The following is a 22762-nucleotide window of genomic DNA, read 5'->3' on the forward strand; positions in this document are numbered from 1 at the left end:
TTTTAATGCTATCTCTAATTTCAATCCAAGTATCCTCAACACTAGTGCACTCCGAGTCTTCTAAACTATTCGAAACTTCAATCTGGTATTCCTCTCTTACCTTGCTCTCTTCTAATTTCTTTAAATTAAATCTCTCCGTTTTCGGACATTGAGGATTACATTTATTCAACGATAATCTCTCCCGTATTATCGCTGCTACCAGGTAGTGATCAGTGTCACAATCAGCCCCTCTAAACGACCGGACGTCAATCATGCTAGATTGTCTTCTTCTATCTACTAAAACGTGATCAATTTGATTATGTGTTTTTCCGTCTGGTGATGTCCAAGTGTATTTATGAACGTCGCGATGTGGGAATTTTGTACTCTTCACGATTAGATTTTTGGATGTTGCAAAGTTCACGAGTCTAACACCGTTGTCATTACTTTCCTTATGCAAACTTTCGTTCCCTATAATCGGTTTGAAAATATCCTCTCGTCCTACCTTCGCATTGAAATCCCCTAATAGAATCTTCATATGGTATCGCGGGAGTTGGTCAAATATCCGTTCAACTTCTTCGTAAAAACTATCTTTTATATCGTCACCCTTATCTTCAGTTGGAGCATGTACATTTAAAACAATAATATCACACCACCGTCCCTTAAGAGTAATAAAAGAAAGTCTGTCAGTAACAAATTCAACCCGTTTAATTGCTGGTAATATTCGTTTGTGAACGAAAAACCCTGTTCCTAACTGGTGATTTTTATTTCCTTCCCCGTAAAAGAACGTAAAATTTCCGGAATTCTCAGATCCATTTCCTTCCCACCTAACTTCCTGAACTCCTACTAAGTCCATCCTGTATTTCTCTAACTCACTAGTTACAGATTTTAACGCGCCTGCCCTATAAAGACTTCTAATATTCCATGTTCCAAATCTCATGTCCATTTTCTTTTGCTGATGTCGTGCCAAGTTATCAGTCCTTGTCCGAGGCTTTTGTGAATGTTTCTGAACAAGTACCTTTTTTTACAGGATGAGGGTGTTAGCCTTACCCAAACCCCCAAGCTGGAGGACCACTCCTAGTCGTCTGTCCGCGACTGCTTATTCAGTATATTCGCAGCTAACCTCTATATCTAGAGGCCTTCTCCTCGATCCGCAACCTGAGGACGCGCCATGCCGTGGTGACAAGAACCCACGTTACAGGTTAGGGAACTTATCTCGCAAATACTTGAAACCTTCACCAGATGTGTCCATGGCTTTGACAAAGTTTTTCATAAGTCCTAACTTGATATGAAGTGGCGGTAGTAATATCTTATTAGGATCTACCAAAGGAGCGTATTTGACGTTGCATTCTCCAGGTACGTAATTCACTCTAGGTTCCCATTCCTTCACTTCATAATGTTTGTCATCAGCTCGGCTATCCCATAAACATAAAAAACATTGGTGCTTCGTGTAACCGCACTGCAGTCCTAATAAAATACCAACTACCTTGAGATCACAACATATTTGCCAACAATGGTCCTTGTTATTTATAAGATTTAGCAAAGTTGACATGGTGTCATAGGATTCCTTAATCTTCACTGAGTGCGCAAATGGTATAGAAGGTTTTTTATTTCCATTATGTAAAAGGACAGCTTTAAGGCTGACCCTTGACGCGTCGATAAATAACCTCCATTCTTCTGGAACGTAAGGAATTCCTAGCTCCGCCATCAACCCAATGCATCCGCCATATCCGTACATACGCACACATTATCTTGCATTGAGAAATAGCTTGAAAATTGAACATGCCTTTTCCTGTACACTGATATGTTCGTTTCTGCATCCAATAAGTTCCACTGCTGGAGCCTTGATCCCAGAAGTTCTGTATATACAGTTCTTAATATACAGTATATGTATATATACGTTGGAAGTACGTTCTATTTTTATACACGTTTCTAATTTACAGAGAGCAATACAAGTGTGTTGTTGACTATTGTAAATATTCATTTTTATGTCTGTGTTTGTAGTAATAAAGCAAATCGTTTTTACCCCAACTCAGGAGATCTGAAAGCATTACTATCAGGTGCAATAAACAGTGCACACAGTATACATACAAATATATTTATTTCTCTAGAAAGAACAAAGCTATTTTTACGAAACTTTTAGGGTTTATTAAATATAAATCAAGGTATACTTAGGTATAATTTCTATGTTACTATATGTAAGGGGACAGGAGCTAGGGGAATAAAATATCTGAAAAAGGGAAATTTTTGAGGGAATTTCCCGAAAATCCCTCTGTTACGGGAAAACTATACGTGATGGAGAGAAACCGAGTGCATATTCGAATTCAGCGCAAAAAGTTCCTTTAAGATCAGGTGATTTTTCTCATGTAACAAACAAAAAGTTTAAATTTGTTAACTAGTGTAATAAGTATGTTGCTCGCTTCTTAAGTCACCCCAGATAAATGCGTATTCATGATATTATCGTCAAATATTTGTGTATTATGACCGGAATAGGTCAACCCATAGTTAAAAACTTTAAAGCAATTTCTACTACTGGTCTAATTTTGTGCAGCCTTTCATTACCTGTTCTTGATTGAAATTTTCTTTCTTTCCTATCTTAACCGCACAAACGTACAAGCTGTTCCCACGGAAACAGTTACTGCCGTTGAAAATCACTCCTTTATGTTTCTGACCCACAGCTAACAACATAACATAAATTGTGTCTATAAAGGACCCAATAACAATAATTTTCTTATAGTATTGATTAAGAAATTCTCTGTAGATTTTATTAGGCATTGTTGAACAACTAACACTATTAGCAAAACACCTAGCCAGACACTTCCCATAAATAACAAAATAAGAAAGACATAGCATTATTGCTTTGATTTGTCTTTTTTATTTGTGTAGGTTATTCAGTTTTGTGAAATCCTGGAGAGATCATCATTTTTGCTTTACGAAAGACACTTGAAATCGCAGCAATAAAAGATATCGAATCATTGTTGTTTACTGTTCAATTCGAATTGAGTAATCTTCTCTTTTCAGAAGAATTCCATTCCTCTTGCCATTTAAACATTTAGTAAAAAAAGAAAAAAAAAGCGATAATAATAACAATCCGACGCGACGATCTTAAAAGAGTTGGTAGTCACATTTTATTAAGTACCGTACATTCCAAAAACTGTATGTATTCTTCTCACTGTGAAACATAAATTTTCAATTTTATTTCTGTTTATTTCTCTTTCATCATAAAAAAAGTTTTTCTTGAAATTCTCTGTTATTCTTGTCTTTTATTGTTAAATCTTTCCATTTATTATCAAATGTAAGAGATCTTTAAACCTACATTCATTAAGATTTCATTTGATTACGTTCTGCAATTGAGATTTAATTGCTCGCGTTGCTTCCAATTCTTGGCATTTGATATTTCTTTCTATTCGTTGAGCATCATTTTTTTTTTTTTACAGTGAAATAAATTCTATAGTGAATTATTGCTTTTCCTTTACCTTTTAATTACCACAGAAGATGCTTTTGTATTGTTAGTTACAAAATTATATAAGATTGAGTTTATATATCATTGTCACTGACTGGTGTGTTGATCTATGTTCCGTAGTGGTCTCTCGACATGAATTCTCCCAATGTTATTTAGAGATATGATTGGGGGTACATTTGATTAGTGAAATTTTTGATTCCTCATAGCGGCAGAACGAGGCCCCGTTTTCCTTCGCTTCCTTCTCACTAGTCAGTCAATATCTCAGCCAGTTTCTCTTAGTCTTTTCAATATTATCTAAAATTGCTATTTTCTTCGTCGCTATTTCTAACACTCTTTCAATGGTTTTCCACTCGTCCGAACCAATTATTTCCACTCTTCTCCATACCCATACGAAGGACAAGACCAACTAATAATTTGTGCTCCGGATTACGAGTGAGGCTTAAATCTGCTGCAGTTGGCGGGTACGTAGACCATGATACAAAATCAACCATCGCAACCTAGAGGCTGCAGTTGCCGATGAGGCTGTCTCGTCTCGAAAAGACTAGGGTTACCCATGAAAGTGATGTCTCATCTCCTATGTCATTACTCGAAATTCTCTTTCGTCTCATCTAACCTTAGTATACGTAGTACCTTACTATACCATCTAGCAGCCCTTCGTCCTGATCTAGTGGCTGGCACGTCCGTCTTTGGTGCACGATATCCCCGTGGGAGAACCCTCACATTGTGGTTCGAATTTGCCTCAGATAGCCTCGGCGTTGAAAAGAAACACTAAACTCCAACTAACTACACTATCTAGCCTCCAAGAGAGCTTGATTTTAGGACCACGGCACTGGTCAGCGAATTGTACGGAAAGGGGCAAAACATGTTAAGTAGTATAGAAATAGATAAATCTTGTAATGACTTCTCCTGCTGACTCAATCAAGTCAAATAAACATCGCACCATGATAAATACATTGTAAATCTTAGTTACAAACTCAGAAAATTGATTGATTGATTTGAATCTTTGCCCTTTATCACCAGACGACACCCACAATTTAAATTGGGATCTGGATCACTTTAGTATGTTGGATATTCTGTTACCGGGAATCCAACCAGTGACGTGGAGCACCCAAAGCACGTGCTCTAACTAGCAGTGGATCTAGAAGGTAAAAAGTGTGTGTGTGAGGGGGAGAGGGGTAGCCAGACCCCAGGCTATGGTAGATATATCGTGAGTTTACTACACTTTCAAAAACATATAAGTAATAGGTTAAATTATTTGTTACTCAAAAACTGGGGGCCCCAGGCTAGAATCGAAGCTGGTTCTAACCCTAAGACTTCTTTCTTTATCTCTCTGTATGCATTTACCTTAGAGTAACCATTGCAATTAACATGAAATAATAAAATCATTATTGTCGTAACTGAGGTTTCAGAGAGTTTTTCTCGAAGTTATTCCGTTTCCTCCCACTTTTTCATATCACCATTATCGCCCATCTCATTATCACTGTCTTCTTTAGTCTCGGTGCATAATCGTGAGACGTTAAATTCAAAAAATGAAAAAGAAAGAATGGGAATTGTAGTAAAGTTTCCCCTTCTAAAAATTTATTTGAATTGCCTTCCTTCTTTTAGATACAGTCTGTAAAAATATTAGACCCACTAAGCCGGCACCGAGGCTGTATGAGACGAAGACCTACAATTTGAATCAGAAGTATCGTAATGTGTTAACATTTCAAGGTTCTTCCATTGCGAATCGAATCCGGGATCCCGTGCTACAAAGGCCTGCTCCTTTGTAGTAATGTGAACTCTCAATTTATCTCCATTTGTGTCTTTGAAGCCGCGCTAGTGCTTCGAGTTTTTCTGCCTAACTTTTAAACTAACGCTTTTTTATATGTAAAAATCGATAGAGCTCAAGTTGGAAGAAAAACAAGCAGGAAGAAGCTGCGTGAAACACGGTGAAGTTAAGATCGAGTTCCCAGGAGTCAAATTCAGCGTCATAATTAATTCAAAGCTCCTTGTTGGTGGGTGAAATTTGGTTTTCCACTAAGGTGTCTTCAGAAAAGAACTTTCATTGTGAGATACCGTATAACTAACTGGATGTGCTTAACAATCAAAGAGCTAGTTCAGCTTACCAGATTAAGGTTTCTAATCCTAATTTCTTTTCATGATTAAAGACGTGAATTCAGTTAAAGCAGTGGCTGTAGATGTTGAAAAGGTAAAACACAGTATTTGGCCAGCCTTCTGGTACAGTTTAAAATTTTAAGAATGTTTGCACTACTTCAAACTCTAAAATCTATATACAGTGGACAATTTATTTTCTCTTAATCGCCCTCTGTGTAAGTGCTCTTCAGCTTAACCGCTCATCTTCCAAGAAACGTCATTTCCGTTATTCGCCGCGGTTGGTGCTCTACAATAATATTGAAATGTTTTGTAGGTAGAGTCAAATAATGGACCAAGATTTAGCCCTTCACCTATTTTATTATAAAATGATACTTTTTGTATCTACAAAAGTTCTTATAACAGAGTTTTTATTATGACCAAGGTTGAAGGTTATATCGTCTTGTGCTGGGAACCCTTTCGCTTCATAGCAGTCACCAGGATTATTCAAGGATACGGTTCTAGGAGACCTCAGCTCATAGCAGCCTTCTTGAGGTACGGTATTATTAGAGGAAAACCCCTTTATTTCATAGTAGTCTCCAGGGTTTAATTGTGGTTAGGAAAACCCCTTCACTTCATAGCAGCCTCCAGGGTTATTAGGATAGGTTTACGATCAGCGGTCAACTGATGCTTGGTTTCTTCGTGGTCCCTCTTTTATGTGTCCTCTGCAGGTGGCTTGTCTTCTTTCGGTTTCCTTCGTGTGGTCCTTCTCCTTTCGGTTTCCTTCATGTTTTCCTCTTTAGTGTATCGTCTGCTTGTTTGTAAATATCAGCACGTGGCGTTATGAGTATGTGCTTGTGTTGTGATGTGGGGATACTTACAATATACATCAAGCGCAAATGTGTTTTTCCTCGTGTAGTAGTCCCAATTGTATTTTTTCAGTTTCGTGTTTTTCTTCAATCAATATGCAAACACTGTAAATAAGTTTGCGTTCTGTATAGTAGTCTTCTGTTCTTTATTCAATATTAACTATTTCGTTTAGCTGAGTGTCACTGGAGCAGCTTGTTGTCGAAACTTCTGTTTTTGGTAAGCTAAATTGTTGCATTATACAGAGTGGGCCAAAAGTCACGAAAATGTTATAAGAGAGAATTACTTTTTTTAAATTTATCATTAGTTTGCATTGGTATTTCACAAACCTAAAGACCAAGGATGGAAGATTGGTTACACTTGTATGTGCTGAAGTTCCTGTATCTTTATCAACAATGTCTGTCGTTGTATATTGTCCTCTGAATGGGCCAACTTTTGTCTTCCACGTCATGGTAAGTCTCTCACTGAACCCTGTTGTCTGATGCGTTGAATCAAGCGACAGATTATGGATTCCGATGGTCCGGTCCTGACTTTAAAATGGTGTCGATATCCTCGTTGTGCAAAAATACGGGCACTCGAACCAAAAATACGGGCACTGAACCTCGTCATGAATCATGTGCTACACATTACCAGTATCTGAGAGGCTCGTAGTGGCGGACACCTACCTGAGATTATATTCCACACATACTGTAAGTGTAAACAATATCCCACTCTTGGTCTTTAACTTTGTGAAATATCAATGGAAACTAATGACAAATAAAAACGTTATTTACAGTTATAATCATTTCGTGACTCTTGGCCCATCCTGTACAATGCTATAAGCTTTTTCTTAACCATTACGGTGATTCTACATGACCATTTAGGGGTTATTATGAAATGATGATTTTCGTTTTAACCAAACTTTCTCATTATTCAGCCAGGACCCGGAATATATATATATATATATATATATATATATATATATATATATATATATATATATATGACAAGAATTTTAGAAATGATCCAAATGAAATGGATCAATAGGTTGCGATCTTGGCCAATAATAAATAGTTTTTAAATCAGGGGCCACTAAATTTTTGAACGGCCACTAAATCGAGTTTTTTTTTGTATTTTCTACGAAATAAACACATCATACTGAGTTAAATGATAGTTTAGGTTTGGCTACACTATATGCAGTAATCCAGATATAAGGCCTACAAGAAAATTTTTGCTTGAAATAAATTGGATCTTTTGATCCAAAAATAAAAGTGACTATATTTGTGACTTAATAACTCTTGAACCACCGGTCCGATCTCGATCGAATTTTCAACATAAATGAAATTCGAATCTAGGATGGGTTTTATTATTTCACTTTGACGGTGCTCCTTAGGGGAGGGGAGGAGGAGATATATACCGGGTGAGGCATTTAAAACTGTTTTTGGAAATATCTGGAAAACCACAAATCTGATTTTAAAAAAGTTGTAACAAAAGTTGTTCGTCTCGAAGGGGGACATCCAATGATACCACACTCGACCCCCTACCCCCATCCCCCGGGGGCGGGAGGGGGGTCAACTTTGAAATCTTAAATAGGAACCACCATTTTTTATTGCATATTCTGATTCTCCGTGAAAAATTACGTAACTTTTGTTTCGAACATTTTTTTCGTTGCGTGATAGATGGCGCTGTAATCGACAAAAATCAAAATGGCTTACAAACACGAAAAATGAGGCATTTAAAACTGTTTTTCAGAATATCAGGAAAACTACAAATCGAAGTTTAAAAAAGTTGTAATAAAAGTTGTTCGTCTCAAAGGGGGACATCCAATGATACCACACTCGACCCCCTACCCCACCCCCCGGGAGCGGGAGGGGGGTCAACTTTGAAATCTTAAATAGGAACCATCATTTTTTATTGCATATTCTCATTCTCCGTGGAAAAATACGTAACTTTTGTATTGAACATTTTTTTCGTTGCGTGATAGATGGCGCTGTAATCGACAAAAATCAAAATGGCTTACAAACGAAAAATGAGGCATTTAAAACTGTTTTTCAGAATATCAGGAAAACTACAAATCGAAGTTTAAAAAAGTTGTAATAAAAGTTGTTCGTCTCAAAGGGGGACATCCAATGATACCACACTCGACCCCCTACCCCAAGCCCTGGGGGCGGGAGGGGGTCAACTTTGAAATGTTAAATAATAACTCCGTTTTTTATTCCTGATTCCCATTCTCCATGTAAAAAAAAACATAACTTTTGTTTTTCTTTTAAAATTCTTTTCCTTGCGTGATAGATAGCGTAGTGATCTTCAAAACATCAAAATTGGTAAAATCTGTTAGGGATGGGCCAAGTCGAACTATGAGTTTTGAGCTAAGTCATTGTTTATGAACCCGAGTTCCGAGTCGAATCGGGTTTGATAAATAGCTCACTCATTCAGCTCGTTTTAACTGGCCATATGAGACTACAAAGTGAAAGTCATGTAAGATGTAAGCAGTAATGTGGAATACTTTTTGTGCTGCTCACGAGAGGGGACACTGGTCGCTTCTAGTCTCGTCTCGATAACAAGACGACAAGCGATTTTTAAAACGACCTTAGTTCGCCTCGGCTCAACTGAGCCGATGTCTCGATCCAGCTCGCTTGAGGTGAGCCATCGGCTCGGTTGGGATGAGCCATTTCCTCTGTTTTGTTGAATTGAGTCTAGAACTCGAGCAGGGTCGGTTGGGTGAACTGTTAGCTTGGCTTATTGTTCAGGTCGGCTCGTTAGTGAATGAGATGTGAGCCGAGCTGTTTGAGCGGTTGATAGGCCTAAGCCCGGTCCGAGCAGTTTTGAACTTGTTTAGCCGGCGCCTTATAACTTTTAAGTTTTTGGCTCGAGCTTTAATACTTCCTCTTCTGAATCTCAAACCCCGATGTCCTTGCTTCCTAAGCTTCACGACTACCGAGGTCGGAAGACAACTAGTTTCTAGTATTGAGATACAAACCGCCTTTCATATTTATATACGGTGTTGTAATAATAATAATAATAATAATAATAATAATAATAATAATAATAATAATAATAATAATAATAATAATAATAATAATAATTATTATTATTATTATTATTATTATTATTATTATTATTATTATTATTATTATTATTATTATTATTATTATTATTATTATTATTATTATTATTATATGCAATAGTATTATTGATAATTATATTGTCTATGTATGATACTTGAAGAGAGTACTTGAAACTACTCACAGGATTTGGCTCGTTTTGTGTCGACTCGACTCGAAACTCGACCCGAATTCGAGTGGAATTGGAGGGAATTTTTCTAGTCGAGCTCAAATATGTTTGTTTCGAGTAGAGCTCAAAGAAATCTATTTCTAATCGAGTTGAGTTTCAGAGAAGACTCTCTCGAACTTGCTCATGCCCATCCCTAAACGCCGTTGACAAGTGATAAGAAAATGTTCGAAATGGTGACTATTTTCTGCGATACATTATTTATCATTCAAATTACAGTCTATGAAGCAAAGACTGCGATCGTACGTCGCAATCCATGGTCAGACTCTCGCTGTACATGTAACACTTGCAATGTGTGTTGCAGAAAACGGGCACCACTTCGAACATTTGTTTCAGTAAACAATGGAGATATGTGAGAAACAAGGAGACTCTCCTAAAACAAGCACCACGATGGTGAGAGGCAAGAGGACTCGCCTTGAAACAAGCACCTCGATGGTCAGGGTCCATGACATTTGGGGGCGAGACGTTTAAATGCGGCCGCTTGGGCGCGAAATGTTTGGACACAAAACCTTTTATATAAATAGGTTTCCTACCTACATATACTGTATTTCATAACTAGAATCCGGATGTTTAGGAACTAAAATATGAAAATAAGCACTGGAAAATTCAAAAAAGAACTTCCACAACAATTTTGCAAAAACTAAAAATAACATCTTGAACACAGCAAAGTTCCTGCACGTCATGCACAACTTATCTGTATCAGTAAAAAATAAATAAATAAATAAATAAATAAATAAATAAATGCAGCAGATTCTCGACTATCCGCATCTCTAGTATCAGATCTCCGTACCAGGCCCGTATTCAGGGGTCTAGAGGATTGGTTTCTCCGTAAATTTTTCCTGCCCCACTAAAATTTTCACGGCAGGCTTGCAAATGAACTATAATATGGTTGGATCGGGTCCCTTCTAACTTCAGCCGGGTTCCCCTACATTTCTGGGCTGGCTACCGGCCTGCTCCGTAGTATGCGATTTAGTTTTAGAAGAAATAAATTAAGATATATGTAATAAGGACATGTAATTTGTGTTAAAAAAAAAAAAAAACATTTTTTTCTTAACGTTTAGTTATTTTAAAAATGTGACTTAAAATGTATACAACACTGCACATATTTTCATTTTTGCATTTTCTTTTCCCATAATTTATATATATAAAAGAGAACGTACAAAATCCTTTGTCCGCTCATCACGCTAATACGGCTGAACCAATTTCTTTCATTTTTGGGGGGTTATTAGGATTTGGACCCTAGATGGTTTTTATCATATCACTTTAATTTTTAATTACCAGTGTCTTGAGATAATTGACCATTCAAGTGTCCATAACGTACAAATCCTTTGTTATTAGTTCATCATAGGTAAAAATAAACGTATTTATATGCAACCCGCATGACCGTGTCACTCGGCGGGTTAACATAAATGACAGGCGATATACAGCGGAAAATAGCTTGAATCTTCTGTTTAAAATTTTTTAATTGATTTGCTTATTTTTACAGACACTTTTACAATATGCCAGCACCGGGATGACCGCAGCGAAGCGGGGCGGGTTAACATAAATGACAGGCGATATAATGTTAAGATTTACTGCAATCTTCTATGGTTTTTATCATATCACTTGAAAGCGAAAAAGTAAAAATTATCTAAGTAACAAAGTTTATTGCGTTCCGGGGTGACCGCAGCGAAGCGGGGTGAACGCTGCTAGTAAATTATTAAAACGAATGTTACAAAACATAGGAAATGTTTATTAAGTAATGAATAAGAGCTGTTTTTGGAATAAAAATTAAGTTTTTAATGCTATGGATGGGTGTTTCAGAAAGTGAGTATTTATTGAATGCTTTTTTGTTATTCGATCTGCCCATAGGCCGGATAGTTGAGACTATTGTATTAACAGAAAGTTATTTCAGATTTCATAAAAATAGGCACTAGGTATTCATTGGAATAGGAGGAGTGGTCCAAATAAAATATACTGTAGGCAGCCTGTGACACCCCAAACTAAACTTCTGTCGTTTATAATATATCTAACATAAAGGAACGATATTGATCGAGTTGACAGTTTATTGATGCACTTCGAAGGACAGAAAAAAGCAGAACTTAGTGTACGAGGCAATGCTTCGAGAAGAAACCCTCCCATGGAAAGAAGAAAATATATTCGGGCAGATGAAAAATTCGTACTGTTGTACAGAAATTTTGAAACTGTTGATATTGTAGAATACCGTAAGATACTTTGCACATCAGGGGTTACTTTGCACAAAATATGAAGAGTTTCACAATCCTCTGTCGGCAAAAAAAAAAAAAAAAAAAAAAAAAAAAAAAAAAAGAACAGAAAACAGAAAACAGAAAGTTTCAACTCGTACCGTAAGATAGAACATCTAACTGTATTTTGGCTATAATGTTGGCGGTTAACATCAGTTCCAATTACCGAGAGGGTTCATTGTTGTAGAGGTATGGAAAGCAGTCACTGTAAAGGCCGCCAAAATTTGAAAGATATCACGTACAAGATTTTCCGTCAAAGTTAAGTCAGTTTCGTAGAATATACCTACTACTGTGTATAATGGAACTTTGATGCAATAGTTGAAATTGAAATGTGAAACGTTTTAAAGTCATAAAAAAAGTAAAACTGGGAGAAGGAAGTTTGTCTGTACTCGGGGTTACTTTGCACCGGTCCAAAATACTGCTTAGATAGGAAATTATTACTACTGGAACCTCCTGCATTCTAAATTTAGATAAATTTCCTATTTAGGAAGATGCTGGAATGAATTTCTTGTTGGAAAATAAATTATAAACAATGGCGGATCCAGAAAAGTAGTTTGAGAGAGGCTTTACTCACAAATACTTCGGTTTTTTTTTTTTTTTTAATGACTAGGATTTCAGCTTATACGCATAGGAATGACTAACATTAGATTTTTAAAATAAGAAATCGTGCAATTTGGGTGGGTTTCAACCTGAAAGTCCCAAATCCCGTAAATCTCCCACTAGTTTTCTTTAAAATGGCTTAAATCTTGTGCAAAGCAACCCCGTCTTACGGTACTTGCTGGGTTTGGCCCATAATTCCGTCATGCAATGATAATGTCATGGTAAATGTAACATAAGATTTTTTTTCCTTCTGCATTAGGCATATACAACAATTTACTAGAACAAAACTAGGCCTAAGCATTTAATGAAACTAAGACTGTTTACCATAGGGCATACTGTAATAGAGTAACGAAAATAATTTTTGAAGATTTGCTTTTTTAGAAAATTGATGTCAAATTTCATCTTGCTGAATTTCTTAAGTTGTGCAGTTATTTTTTATGACAGAGTATTTGTGATATTAGTATCTATTTTCAATGCTTTTAGTGCGAAAACATCCGGGTTCTCGTTATGAAATACATTATAATTATAACCCATGTAAGTAGATTAACCTATTTAGATATACTGCTTTGAGCCAAAACACCTTGCGCCGAAACGGCCTTACGCCCAAACGTCCTGCTCCGGATGGTGAGAGGCAAGGGAACCCATATTAAAAAAGCATCCCGAAAGGAACAAATTATTACTACATCCACGTCGTTGTTCCTGAGAAACGCTAAAACTAGATTTTAATACTGTACATTGATAAAAACAAATCTTAAGTGTTTCCAAATGCTCTCTCTTTAAGTGACATCTGTGACAGAAATTACACAAACAATGTGGACATAGTAATGTATTAAGTTCTGGAGAATCAAGTGTTTTTGCTATAAAACACCGGTTTATCATTACAGATTTTTGAATAACTGCCTTTCTAATATGATATTGTAGAGGGAGAATCAACTATGGTGAAATTTGGTAGTATTTCAGAAAATATCACAAGTGTTAACTTTTCTAATCTGATGTGTATTTTGTAACTTACTTTAATTTTGCCGAGTGTTTGTAACCCATCATTATTTTGTACATTAGAGCGCCATCTATCACGCAACGAAAAAAAATGTTCAATACAAAAGTTACGTATATTTTCACGGAGAATCAGAATATGCAATAAAAAATGGTGGTTCCTATTTAAGATTTCAAAGTTGACCCCCCTCCCGCCCCCGGGGATGGGGGTAGGGGGTCGAGTGTGGTATCATTGGATGTCCCCCTTTGAGACGAACAACTTTTATTTCAACTTTTTTAAAACCCGATTTGTAGTTTTCCTGATATTCTGAAAAACAGTTTTAAATGCCTGTTTTTGTGTGTAAGCCATTTTGAATTTTGTCGATTACAGCGCCATCTATCACGCAACGACAAAAATGTTCAAAACAAAAGTTGCGTATTTTTTCACAGAGAATTAGAATATGCAATAAAAAATGGTAGTTCCTATTCAAGATTTCAAAGTTGACCCCCCTCCCGCCCCCGGGGGTGGGGGTAGGGGATCGAATGTGGTATCATTGGATGTCCCCCTTTGAGACGAACAACTTTTATTACAACTTTTTTAAAATCCGATTTGTAGTTTTCCTGATATTCTGAAAAACAGTTTTAAATGCCTCATTTTTCGTTTGTAAGCCATTTTGATTTTTGTCGATTACAGCGCCATCTATCACGCAACGAAAAAAATGTTCGAAACAAAAGTTACGTATTTTTTTACGGAGAATCAGAATATGCAATAAAAAATGGTGGTTCCTATTTAAGATTTCAAAGTTGACCCCCCTCCCGCCCCCGGGGGGTGGGGGTAGGGGGTCGAGTGTGGTATCATTGGATGTCCCCCTTTGAGACGAACAACTTTTATTACAATATTTTTAAACTCCGATTTGTAGTTTTCCAGATATTTCCAAAAACAGTTTTAAATGCCTCACCCGGTATATAAAAAATGATCAAAAATGACCGATATTAGTGTCGGATTCATAGTTTTCGGAATCGCTGAGACGAAAAGTGACACTTTTGATGTCGTTTAAATCTAAATTCAGCTCCGCAACTTGGGGAAGGGGGAAATATATAAAAATGGTCAAAAATGACTTATATGTGTCGAATCTATAGTTTTCGGGGTCGCTGATATGAACAGTGACACTTCCGATGCGATTTAAATCCAAATTATTCCCTTTATGTCCAAAATAATATTCTCCCCGTACGAAGAACGAGTATTCTGCTAGTACACAGTACAACAGTATATTCGAGATGTAAATTCTACAAAATTATTAGCGTTTAGCCAAAACAAAATGTCCAAAGATTAGGTAAAAGTATATCAATAATTAGGTTACATCAAGCGGAACAAAATGATGTGAGTGATGGTAAATCCTCATGCGCGTTTTTCGAGAAGTTTGAAGAAAACAATTTTTGTAGACCTGAAAATTGACGTTTTATGATAACCACGCCGCTTACTAGGTTGAAATAATATTGAATACATCCTCCTCAACCTTTTCACTATGATACTAGCAAATCAACAGTACACTATATGATGGGCCGCGGTGGCTCAGTGGTAGAGCATTCACCTCTGGTGCTTGGGGTCCTGGGTTCAAACCCTGCTCCCGCCAAGTGAACTTTGTGGTGGACAAACACCATATGCGTGGGTTTCTCGGGGTTCTCTCGTTTCCTCCCATTTTCTTCATTCCACCATTTCATTCATTTCTCATAATCACCGTCTCCTTTAGCCTAACCGGCATAACCGTGGGACGTAAATCTTAAAGATTTCATTTCATTTTTACACTATATGATCTAGGAGATACCAGAAAGCCTAAAACTTTGATTAATTCTTGTTTAAATACAATATTGTACGAAGATAATTAATCGATAGATCTACATCGAGCTGACAGAAATCAGATACCCGAGGGTAAATTTCCATGCGTAGTTTTCGAGAATACTCAAGGAAAAGGAATTCTTATTACGCTAAATACTAGATAGTATTCCGTTTGTTGCCATTAATCAGTGGCGTATTTAAGGGGGATTTCCGGGCTTAAGCCCCCCACTCCCGAAATTGTATTTACTATATTAAAGTAAATGAAATATCTTGCAGAATTTTCACATTTCCAAGGAACAAAATTAGTCAAGCCCCCCCCCCCGAAACAAAATCATAAATACGCCACTACCAGTAATAATTGAAATTTCTTATTGTACTGAATCAGCTTGTTTATTTATTTAGTTACTGTAATGTGAGAATATATATATTAGCAGATTTATTTATTGTTTAATTTTCTTAAGACCAGGGTCGTCGACAAGGAGGGTAAATCCCGAGAAATGCGGGGGACCAGAGAATTTGGAGACCCGTGAAAAAGTGTCCTTTTGAAAGTTTTTTCATTTAAATGTTTTTTTTTTCTTTTACAAATTGAAATTCCTGCCAAAAATTTGCCATTAAATCTATGGACGGGTCTTCTGACAGTGACACACATACTACTTGTAATTGTAATTGAGTAATTTTCCTAAGTACTTGTAATTAATTGAGTAGTTTGATATCATAATTGTATCTTCTCCTCCTCTCTTTAATATTTAGAATCGTAGACATTATTACTTTTGAAAATTCTCTCCTTTGTTTAATATAAAAGTTTGATTTCTTGGTGTGATCTCCGTCTTGATATTCCATTCTTACTCTAATTGACGTCCTTCTACTCCCATCCTCGCTTACGCTTTCTGGATGAGCATTAATATATTTCAAATGTCTTATTAGATGGGTCATCATAGAGTTTCATGTCTTTTCTTTGGTCCTTAGAATCTGCCTTTTCTTCATTTATTCATATCAAACTTTCGTTAAATCCTGTTCTTTTGCCCAGAATAAACGCAGCATTCTAGGCCAACACATCTCAAAAGCCTCCTATCCCTAACAATTCATTTTCTATTTTTGACCAACGTAATGCAACGCTCCAAATTGTACAATAATGTACCGGGTATCCGTAAAAGAATGTACTCTTTTAAAAAAATATATATTCTCGGCCCCCCTAATGTGATATCAGAATTCTTTATATACTAAAAGCAAGGTAATATATAATTTTTTTATCTACCTTACAGAGATTCAATATGGATAATGCTGACTCACGGCTCAATTTCCGAACTGATTTTGTGGGGCTGCATTAGCACAATTGCCCAACTCTATCCACTATCTGCTATCTGAATTCGAAGGATGACCGGCGCTTTTGGCTTCGCATATACAACCTATTTCCATGAATTAATGCTTAATTAACTTCTTGTTGGGTGGATTGACCCCAAACTGTCGCCGAAAGTTGCTTTGAACTATGATAACGGATGTTGCCGTTGCGCATTTCACAGCACAAAATGGCTCTCGTTGTTGTCTGGGCGCCATCTTGAAAAAAATGTGAGAACGGTGTGTATTTCAATCAAAACTTGGAGTATCTCATAAAAATCCTTGTTACTGACGCCTCTTTCCACACACACTTCACACCTAGAAGAAAATAAAGAAAAGGATACAGTATATTTCGGATACCATATATTATTAGCGTTTGACAGGGAATAAAATGTCCAAAGATGAGACATATATATGTACAAATACGGAAATATCATTGAGCTGAACGAAATCATATGGGTGAATGTAAATGTTCTTGTGCAGTTTTCGAGAAAATAAAAGAAAATAGTTTTCTAAACTTACAAATGTATGTTGTGCGATAACCATGCCACCTCTTAAGGTAAAACTGAAACTGAAGTACACAGTAATCAAGTTATTCATTATTGCACAAGTAATAGGCCTACAACAGTGTTCAGTTTGATTTAATGAAATATTAGCCTAAAATTATGAAATTAGCCCTTAAGCTTTAATCTTTCTTTAATTACTGTCTAATATTGTCTAAAGATAAAACGCATATCATTTGATTGATTAAATCGAACTGTACAAAATCACATGGTTGAGGCTAAATTCTGATGCCTAGTTTTCGACAAAACGAATCATTCGTTGGCAATCTGATGCAGTTCATAGTTTACTTATTATATTATATTTATTATATTATATTATATTATATTATATTACATTATATTATATTATATTATATTTATAAGAATAGATCCAGTTACGGCATGTTAGCTATTTTACGCTGAAACAGGTAACCAAAGTCCTGCCTACGTATAGAGGGTGAACGGGCATGGCTTGCGATGAGTGAAAACGGACTCTCTCAACCGCAGTTTTTCAACACTGTTCTTGCTCTAAATAGTGAACGGTATGTGAAGTTCTGTCTGCCGAAAGTTAAACAGTTTATCAGCATGTATTACCGTGGAGACAATGTGGTGTTTTGGCCAGATTTAGCTAGCTGCCACTACGCTACAGCAAGTCTTGCAGCCATGGCACATTACGGTATACGCTACATACCCAAAGATCAAAATTCTCCTGATGTTCCTAAACTTCGACCTATTGAGGATTTTTGGACAAATTTAAACAGACAATTGTGGCATGCGTAAATGTGTTTGCATATTAAAGTTCAGATGTCATTCGTACTTTTCAATCAAAGAACACAATAAAAATGAGGATGTTCAGTGTGGCAAACGGATTGTAGTTTTTGTGAGTTTTTTTCACCATATGTTATATGCTGTTAACAAGCAGATTGTGCGATTGTTGTTTAATTTCTTCCGAAAGTGATACACTTACTCCTAATAGTGACAAGTACCTCCAACAGGGACGTATATTATCCTATCAGTGACACACTTAGAAGGTGTCGCCTACTACTTATAAAGGACAGGTTGAAGCTTATCTTTTTTCCACTTCGTCGAAATGTTTATGGAAATTCCTTGCTGCCAACACCAAGACGAAAATATTAGCTGAAAACCGTAATACACTGAAACTTTCTAGAGTTTCAGATAGCAATCTACCAATGATGGCAAAATACAAGGAATATCCTTTTTTTAAACTTCCTTTTAACCATAAGATTAGAATCACGTGAGATGACGAAATGGGGACAAGAGACAGCTGTTCAATGGACATCGCCCACACTTTATAGAGCTCGACAGACTCCGGCGCTCAATCGCTCAGAAGTAGCTATAGTTTTAAAACACATCGAACACAATTGTAGCGGATGCCAAGTATAATTTGATTTCTTCAGGCGCTGATCTTGAAATTTCAGGGAACTCAGCAAACAGTTCAGATAACGTAATTTAACGTTTTACGAACCACATGATTTATGCGTTCAGCAAGGCCATCTGCCGCCGAAGATTTCCACTCTTGACAACTTCGTCATGTACATCGGTAAAATCCTTCTTTAAACTCTCCACAGTACTTGTACACACAGTAATCACTTACAAAGTTTCCTCCGTAATCCTTACTCATTCGAAAATGAATTACGGCTGTATTATGCTCGTCTGCCTGTGGAAATAGAATTTCATCACATATTGAGCTTCTATTCCACTTGTGATGGTTTCAAGCTCGTTACTCTACAATAAATAAACTGCAGACAGGCGCACACCCAGAAAATTTTTTTGGAGGTCCAAGCTTTGGAGGAAGTCCAATACTACAAGCCACTACGTCTACGTAGTGTTGAACGGGTATTAAATTTATTCAGCATTCGAAAAGAGGATAAGTAATTGTAAAATACTTCTACTTACATTTTCAGAAAAAAAAAAGAACTAGATTGTTTTCATGAGAAAGAGTACAGATGAAGTGTAAGATCAAATTTTCATGCTACATGAGACATTACTCTGATAAACAAGTGTAGATTTATCGAGAAAGTGTACAAATGTATGTTGAGTTAGTTTTTTTTTTGGGGGGGGGGGGTTCGGACCCGGTAGACCTTCCATGGGTGCGTTCCTGACTGCAGAGTTTGTTTATCGGTGTGCGGCAGTGTCGGATTTACGTATAAGCTAAACAAGCTATATCTTAGGGTTCCTGGGAGCCTCAAAAATTAAGAAAAAAACTTAATATACATTTCCAAAATATAAGAAAAGCAATAAATAAAATAAAATTTATATATGGCAACAGTGATTCCAATTGTGTGGGCCCCTATGATGTAAGTTTTCGTGCTTCTTCTGCTAGTTTCTTTATTTCTGTATACAGTGTGCCTACGTTCATCTGGACACATAAAGGGCCCCGTTACCTTTAATAGCTTAGAGCCGCGCCAAACCTAAATCCGGCTCTGGTGTGCGGGATGGCCAAAGCTCAATGAATAGCTTTCTCTTACCCCAGTTTCGTGATTTCACGTTCGTTCTCTAGTGTTGAAAGAATAGCAGCCCTCGTACATATAGTTATGATGATGATACAAGTAACGGGTTACTATTTTGTGTACAGCTTCTTTTGACTCATCGCAGTGTTTGAAAAGGCTTTCAGTCCAGCTGAAAACTTGACCTCTTTTTAAACCGCAATGTTTTCGGTGAATCGTTAATCCCTGCAGTCTAATGTGAAAGAAGAAAAAAATAAAAAAAGTACAGTTAATAAAATGGTTATATTTTGAATCTATCGGAATAAGTAGAAAGTATTTTTCATTGAATGGAAAATCGTATATGTACAGAAAGTGTGTGTGTATATAGTGCTAAATCAATGAGAATGTTTCAATAATAATAATAAAAGTGAGATATTTTGTTTTCTTTGTAGAGGTGACTCACACTAGGCAACAGCCTGGTGTGAAATATGGGAGATAGGAACCTTTGGTTGAGAATTGCAACGGGAGATGCAGGCGTGGCACACAGCAATAAAAGAGCCGAGTGGCAGAGAGAGTTATGAGGTGAGTGTGACACACTTTCTCTTCTTTCTATGTGTCATTGTGCCCTTTATTTCTCTTCTCTTTTTCTCTCTCTTGCTTGTTTTCAGACTCCATTTATTTCTTTGCCCTATCCATTATGAAGTGTGAAGTAGTGAGTTGGATAAACCCATGTTGTTTTTGATGAGGATTTATGTACGAACTTACGATAAAAGAAAATAAATCTGCAAAAGCATTCTCTAGTGGTTAAAACACTATCAGAGTATTTATAATCTGGTTGCGTGAAAAGAACAAGAATGTGTTTCGGAGAAAAGAGCTTAAAAAGGATTTTTAAGCTAAGTTAATGGATATAGTTCTGTTGGATGGAGATAATCTACCTGTCTTATATTCGTATCTTACATTTCGATCCAATTTTATTTCTATTCTCCAAGTCAAAAGTGTTTTAAAATCACCTAATCACCTTGCAGAGTATGTGACCACGACTTACGTATAGGAAAGGCAGGTTGCATAGGGATCTCTGATGTAATTTTTATTTTGACTATAGAATTAAGGAGTCAGATTAGGCTCAGATTCACAGTATCAGTTCAATATAATTTCCGAAAAGATTCGGATTGATCGTTTCTCGATTTCTTGTCTGCTCCGTTAAGGCAAGTACTACATATGTATCAGTGACTAGATAGATATTTTAATTTTGAAAATGAGACTCGGCAGTCTATTTGTCGGAACATCATTCTCTAGAGATGACGTATAGATGTGAGAAATAAAGAGATATAACTCCTATAATATCTATTGGATTTACTAAACACCTGTACTCGATTTACAAATAAGAGAGAGCAGTATTGGCGTCTCTAGCATGTAAATTTTTTTTTGGGGGGGGGGACATCAAAGAAAGTGATATAATGGTAGTACCAAGCCCAACCCTTTGATTATATTCGATTCCATTTATCATTTTTCTGCTTATCTCCACGGATCCCCTGAGATATGTCAAGAACGTTATAATCGTTTCACAACCTAAATGTTATATTCCACAAATAAATATAATTACGTCGTTAGTAAATAAATTAAATTAGAATAGAATTAGAATATTTGTACTTTAAAATATTGGGGTGATGCGTCCCCCTCGTCCCTCCCGCCAGAGATGCCCGTGGAGAGCAGAGATCTAAAAATCTGAACTTTTTTAAAAACTTCGTAGAGAGGCGCAAATATGATTCAAGTTAGTAATATATTTTTCTCTGTTCTTAGTTTTAGTATACTTACCTTAATGTTAGTATTCTCGAGGATCCTAACGTCTTCATTTATAATTACGAGATAAAGAGAACATTCCTTGTTCAAGATTTAAGTTAGAAAATAATGCTGTGCTTCCCGACGAGGAATTGAATCCGCAACCCTTGTCATTATGAATCCAACACTCTACAGCTCTGCTAAATACAACTCCTTTGCCTCACTTCAAAAAATAATATTTCTGGAACGTGTAATGCTTGCGTGTCAGATTTCATGTAATTACCTATAAGATATTAAAAGACTGTCCGTTAACAGTTGAGTTCTCCTATGATTGAACATCGATTATTGTTACTTATATCGCTTTATAGTATATATATTACTTAAATCACTCTATACTTTCGCTGCATTACTTAGGGGAGAGGTAGATAAAATGATCTCCTTAAGATAAATTGGCCTCCAGATCTTAGCTCTAATGATCTATATTGTGGTAATTGTGTCGGTAGGATAAGGTGTTATTTCAGGTTTCTAACGTGTAATTTTGAACATTGCCAATGAACATCTTCGATATTGTTTTGCAACAAATTTGAAACTATTGCGAAATGATCATTTTGCCTTAGGGGGTGGGTAAAATGATTCCTCCATTGAAAATAATGGGAAACTCTTGTGAACTTACAAAAATAAAAAATGGGGTACAGGGTGTAGTAATACTTTGTTAAAGTAGTATGTTAGTAATACGCGTAATAGAATATATAGTTTGTTAAAGTACGCTAATATATTGTTCAATGTAGAAAACGGTTTTTGAACACTTAGTTCTGTTATGCCTTTTTAAAATTAGCTTTCTTGTAGCCTAAGTGGCAGAACATATGTCACACACAAAGAAATCTTCATCTTCATCAACACCAGCACCTGATCGTGGGCTCATTCTTGGAACTGCTGACGCATTATCCAACTCTCACTTCCAGCAAACTTTGAATATAAGTCATGACAATAGATACACTCGGTATCTCTCATGGATTCGTCGTCAAAACGGATGATACTTGATATTTCTTTTTTGCTCCTTGCAACTTCTTAGTTTTAGAAATTATTGCCTTCATTTTATATTTCTTTAATTTTGGAATAGCAGCTTTCAGAACAGCAGACGTAGAATGGTTAATGTGTTTCGCTGGACACCACTTAAAGTAGGCCTATCTCCAAGAATTTCATTATCATGCTCATCTGGATTACCTTGAGTCAAATAAACAAAAACGGCAAAATGATCTCTAAGAAAATGGAATAATCCTAAGGTAAAATGATCCCGGGATCGTTTTCCTTTTCATATGGCTTCCATTAAATACGTTCTTGTGTGAGAAAACATAGAGAAG

The 22762-nt window shown here is 36.4% G+C and overlaps 1 protein-coding gene across 1 annotated transcript in view; it reads left to right on the forward strand.

Moving 5' to 3' along the window:
• LOC145693445 (diacylglycerol kinase eta) overlaps positions 1–22762 on the forward strand; it is a 462730-nt gene that overhangs the window by 144852 nt on the left and 295116 nt on the right. Inside the window, exon 2 of the mRNA XM_081769445.1 lies at positions 20075–20204. Coding sequence (XP_081625571.1) covers positions 20151–20204 — 54 coding nt within the window. The 5' untranslated portion in view covers positions 20075–20150. The remainder of the gene's footprint in view (positions 1–20074; positions 20205–22762) is intronic.

This window comes from Thermobia domestica, chromosome 8 (assembly GCF_964235325.1).
Source record: "Thermobia domestica chromosome 8, izTheDome1.hap1.1, whole genome shotgun sequence".
Lineage (NCBI taxonomy): Eukaryota > Metazoa > Arthropoda > Insecta > Zygentoma > Lepismatidae > Thermobia > Thermobia domestica.